Genomic DNA, 6,000 nt, shown 5'->3' on the forward strand with positions numbered 1-6,000 from the left:
CAATTTTACTATTATGTGTTTCATTCACCAACAGAAACATTGGAATTTCTAGTCTATCTTTATATTTTTAAACAAAAAATAACCCAATTTAATTGAGTAAAAATGATTTTACATTTCAGCTAAAAGAACTGACTTAAAATCAAGTTCTGCATGTTGCACCTAAAAAAAAATGGTGATTTTCTATCTTCAAAGAGCGTTAACATGAAAAGTCTCTTCAGGGTTGGACAGTAATAAAAATGTTCCCTGCTAACCATTTTAGGTTTGTGTAATTTTTTTGTTTACCATGATGTCAAATATAACTGTTTTGTTTTAATTGAATTTTCTATCCATAGATGCCTGGCGAGTGAGACTGAGTGTGAACATTTACAAGACAGAATTTCACAGGTGACGAGAAAATTAGATGACACACAAGCTGCCCTTCAGGAGTTAGGACGGGAGAATCAGTCATTACAAGTAAGAGGAACTTGTTAATATTGGTGATCATTGTGCGTTCTAGAGAAGCAAGCAAATTCCAAAAATGATGAAGTAGAAAAATAGATACAAAAGAAAATAAAATTTATTAAATAATGCAATTTTACGTATTTCCTATTGCAACCAATTCCATATGATAAGCTAACTTATCTCCCTTGTTTTCCGCGATTTCAAATTAGAAAATGGCTGATCAAGAATATATGCTAATAATTTTTTTTTTTTTCATAGATTTTTCGTAATTTAAACAAATTTCTTTTACTGATTTTGATAAGATACATCAGTACATAAGTGGTTTTACTTAAAACGCATTTTTTCTTTTTTAAGATCTAATTATAATGCACATGTATCATATGTACACACAGTGTGTGGATGCTATCTTTTTTTTTTTTTTTTTTACAAGATTACTGTCTCTGAAAAAAAACAAAATAATAGTTTCATCTTTTTTAAACTTTGTCATCAAAGTTGAGTCAGTTTTTCTCGATGACTTATTGCGATCAATTTCACTCAGTAAATTAATCTCTGGTTTTAATCGGAAATTCAAGGTGGCCTTGGAAACTGGTTTCCATTACTGTCTTTAGACTTTGGTCCTCAAAGGCATTCTGTCCTTCATGTTGGAGCTGGACCCATTGTCTTCTATCACTGCTCCCTATACAAAGTAAAGTGTTACAATCAGGATGCCAGATGAAGTGGTGAAGCAAGTTTTCTGATAATCAGGACTTGGTCCTCCATTTGATATGGTTGGGTGCCGAGTCTTCCTACTGCACATATGGTCTACTTACAGCTACTGGGTTAATCCAAGATTTAATACTTCAGTCAGAACACAGATGTAGTCATTGCTATTCAGTTTCAGCCTTTGAGGGAAGAATCCTGAAATCTTCTGTGTTTTTAGCATGGATTCTAAAGAGAACTATTTTTTCTTCCTCCCACCGAAAGAAGATGGACACAAGATCATAGATTGAAAACATTTTATTAGTTTTTACTTTAAAGTTTTTTTGTTTTTTTTTATTTTTCAGAATGGTTTTATATAATAAAAAAAAATTTACATATAAAATAGTCTTACTTTGAAAAAAATTTTTAGTTTTTTAATTTTAATGTAAAGACTAACAAAATATATTTTGGATTATAACATTTTATTAACAAAATATATTTTGGATTATAACATTTTATTAACGAAATATATTTTGGATTATAACATTTTATTAACAAAATATATTTTGGATTATAACATTTTATTAAAAATATATTTTGGATTATAACATTTTATTAAAAAAATAAAAACATTCTGAAACAGAATAATTTCAAAGTAAAGACTTATTTTATGTAGAGTTTTAAAAATTAAACTGGAATTTTCCTCGATATAGCATTGGCAGGATTTGCGCTAAACAGAAATCAAAAAGAAACTGTTTTAATAAAAACTAGCAGGGATACCCAGTATTGACCGGGGGAGAAAAGTGTAACATTTCTATTAAAACTTCCCTTTCTATCCATGTCTATCTTTCTCTTCCCAATCACCCAGCCCACTTCCTTCTAGCTGAATACATACAAACAACTACCCTTCAAGTAATGAGTTATCATTTCCTTTCCAAACTAGTCCATAATAACACTGAAAAAACAATCCTCCTCATCCCCCGACCAACCTTGGCCCAGTTGACCTCCAAAGAATGATTTTTTTTTATTATTATCATTATTATTAATCTCAGGACAACACCGGTCAAGACAATACCAACTTTGTGGATGTTTTTGTTTTTTTGCTGGACATAGAAACACACAGATAATTACCCTTTATATATTTATAACCCTATGGGCTGCATCACTCGTCGCTGGGAGCAGAGTTGGGCCGCACCTTAAAGGTAACCCCACTCCCAACGGCTCGGGGTTACATTTTTAAAAATAAAATAAAATTCAATAAACTTGTCAAATAAAATTCAATAACTTGACGTCTGGACCTTTCAAGTTTCCAGGGACTTTTAATCTTCAAAACTTTTCAAAAGTTTTTGAGAACATTTAACTCTCCAACTCCTTGCGAATTAAAAGTCTTTAAACTGATGAAGACTTATTCATAACTCCTTGTCGTAGCTTGATCATCTAGTTTTTATCTTTGTCTTCATCTTTTCTTAGTCTAGTGGTTAGGGTCTTAGCTCGCTGGAACTCATCATTGTCTACTTGAACACGCAACTCATGCATAACCCTAAGTTCATGTGGCAGTTCTGCTCTCATGATGGCTGGTCAGTAACCCTACCACAAGGGTCCTTCAGCTGGCCGTCTGATGTTGGATGTGGAGGAGGAGGAGGGAGAAGTCCTCTTTCACAGGCAGGTGTGTCACTCTCCTCTGCTGCATCTTGAAACATTTTGATTATATGTTAAGAAAACAGATTTATCCTTTTTATCATCATCACTGTTACATCCAACAATGTGAAATCCCTGAACTCATGTCAAAAGGACCACCCAGAAAACTGAAAGCTTCTTGTCGCAACAAGCAAGACAACCCGACATTCTACAATCCTTGTCACATATTAACCTCAAAATTCTTATACAAAACTAACGACGGGGGTACCCAGCTTTGCCTAGGTGTAAAATATGATATTTTAATTTGTCCAGATTTCATATATATTATTAGTCGTGATTTACAAGTCAAAAAAAAAAAAGTATTTGGGTGCCATCAGTCAGAATTGAAACTGAAGCATTCAAAGCTGGTACTGTTACCACTGTACCAACGTGACACACAGATGAACCAATTAAAAATAAACTAAGATGAATGTACAAAATGTATAAACAATCTTTTTCAATTTTGACCCATTTTTGACCCCTTAAAAACTATTTTAATTGGCCATAAAACTATTTTAATTGACCCATAAAAGAACGGACCGCAAAAATCCAATCATTTGTGACCCCTAGTGCTACTTTCAGTTTTGGAGGAGATAGTTTGAAAATATGGAGAGACACAGACATATAGCCTTTTATATATTAGATTGATATAACTACTAGTGAGACCCATGAAAATTCCAGTTGTAGTTTTCATCTGTTGTATATTGCTTTAATTAAAAGAATGAGGACAAACAATTATGTCTAAAAAGCATTGAAATTGATCGAATATTACATTTGGTTAATTTTTCTCATTTTCCAAAATAGTTTTTTTTTGTCTTTTCATTGATTTTTTTTTCTGTATCAGATAATGACCACAAAGGTTCAAAACCGAAAATGGACAGATGATAGTCAAGTCCTGGACTGTATGGGATGTGAGAAGGCTTTCTCTTTGACAATCCGTAAGGTAAGTCTTGTTTGTGTATATATGATACATATATAGTAAGCTATGAAAATATATATGGCAGTTAAGCTACACAGAATTTTTATCCACGTAAAGAATATTCTGTAACTTAATTGCCATGTACATTTTCATAACTTAATATCTAGCTCTACTCACGTATTGAGCATTGTTGAAGTAAATACTGAAAATTGATACATAAAATTTTATAAGGCAATATGTTTTATGTGTGTATGTATGTATATATATATATACACACACACAATAAATGGCAAAAAGTTTATATATATATATATATAAAGTGATGGGAGGATTCCAATATATTTCTCCATTTCGATGCAATTACCAATTCTGTTCAATTCCAAAACAAGTTCCGATTCCAAAATCGCCTTTAAAAGGATTTCAATTTCACCACTTATCAAGGCCCGGAGGCCACTCGGGGGTAAGGGTTATTGCGTGTGCAGTAATCATCGTTAGTAATGGAGATCTGATAAAGTGTCTTACTTAAGGGGGTGGTTCATCAGGAACTTGTTTTTGTTGGACTTGAAGACATCCAAGTTGTAGTCAGGTGGGAAACAGGTGTGCACTTCTAAGAAAGGAGATTTAAATGTAATATGGTTGAATTTATGGTTATGCTTATTTTTTGCATTAAATATTAATCCCTATTAATCTGTGCATCAAACGGATAACTTATCATCACAGAAGTCCATACAAATTTTCAGCCAGATTAGCTTAGTAGTTTACAATTAAAATTATTATCAATATTTATTTAATTTGACAAACTATTTAATGTTTTCTCTTTTCTATACCACATCTAATATTTCAATAAACTCATCCTAAGATTGTCAGCTATATTTTTCACTTATGCCATCAATAATAAAAAAAAAAGATTTCAGCAAAACAAAAACATAAATACATAAAAGAATAAAATATGCATCAAGTGCGCTTGAAAGCCAAATCACAACATAATATAAGGAAAATAAATAAATATTTTACTTGTTTGAAATTTATCAAATATATTTCAGAGGTATACTCCATCTTCAGCGTGTTTTATTTTTTTTCCTTTTCTTTTTCCTTGCCATGTGCTAAAGTTTGAGAAAGAAGTCTGTAAGAAGCCACGCGTTGTATCTGACCATTGTATTTTAAAATGTTTGAACTGTGCATAGGCAACACAAGAATAACGTCAAGATGCATATTTTATTTTATTCAAATTAAAACGTTTCTATATGAACTCTCATTCTTGACGTTATTGTGTTGTCTACGCAGTTCAAACATTTCAAAATACAACCGCCAGATACAATGTGCGGCTCCTTACAGACTTCTTTCTCAAACTTTACAACATGACAAGGAAGAAGAAAAGAAAAAAAGGAATAAAACAACGCTGAAGATGGGGTATACCTCTGAAATATATTTGTGATAAATTTCAAACCAGTAAAATATTTGTTTATTTTCCTTATATTACGTTGTATTTGGCTTTCAAGCGCACTTGATGCGTATTTTATTTTATCTAAATTAAAACAATGTTTTTATATGAACTCTCATTCTTGACATAAAAGAATCGTTTTTGGAATGAGAAATTAGGCTCAGATTTTTCCAGTTCTGAGTAATCGTTCCAACACTTGTGTGTGTGATAAAAAAAAAAAATCAGATATGAATACAAAATAGAAAGGAAGAAACAAAAAACTAAAAGCTTTCGATCCGTCTATTCCATGGCTGTTATTCAGAAAATTGTAAGCCTATCCTGCCTCAATAGCGTTCAAAACCAGCTTCGAAACCTAGTAGGGGATGCCCTTTTCTCTTCGCTGCAACCTCTTTTCCAAAGAAGAGACATTGCGAACATGTCTCTACTCTATCATTCTTGTCATAGCAAGTGCTCATCTGAACTCAAATCTATGGTTCCTCTTGCTAAACTATCGAAAAAAAAAAAAACACTCAATTAACTACAACCACTATCAACAATTTCTCCAACTATATCTGTGCCTAAATTAAAACGTAAATCCCATAAGTTTTCTTTCCTAAAACTACACACCTATGGAACACTATTCCATTGGTCTGCTTCCTCGCCAACTACATTATGGTAGTCTTCAAGCTCAATGTAAACAAGTTCTTGTGGAACCGTGCTCTTAAATAATCAAATTCTACCCAACTTTCACCATTAACAATTACTACACTACTACCTTACATTCATTAACACTTATCAAGGCTCAAAGGCCACTTGAGGATAGGTGGTAACGCCCTTGTAAAAGAAATAAAAAAACAGTTTGAAT

At 32.2% G+C, this 6,000-nt stretch overlaps 1 protein-coding gene across 2 annotated transcripts in view; it reads left to right on the top strand.

Annotated features, from left to right (window-relative positions):
* Window positions 1–6,000, top strand: part of LOC145293325 (uncharacterized) — a 164,222-nt gene that overhangs the window by 157,208 nt on the left and 1,014 nt on the right. For both annotated transcript variants that reach the window (XM_080139968.1, XM_080139973.1), the window contains 2 exons: window positions 333–453; window positions 3,641–3,739. In XM_080139968.1, the coding sequence (XP_079996094.1) occupies window positions 333–453; window positions 3,641–3,739 (220 nt within the window). The remainder of the gene's footprint in view (window positions 1–332; window positions 454–3,640; window positions 3,740–6,000) is intronic.

This window comes from Euprymna scolopes, chromosome 2 (assembly GCF_053919585.1).
Source record: "Euprymna scolopes isolate OS-2025 chromosome 2, ASM5391958v1, whole genome shotgun sequence".
Classification (NCBI taxonomy): domain Eukaryota; kingdom Metazoa; phylum Mollusca; class Cephalopoda; order Sepiida; family Sepiolidae; genus Euprymna; species Euprymna scolopes.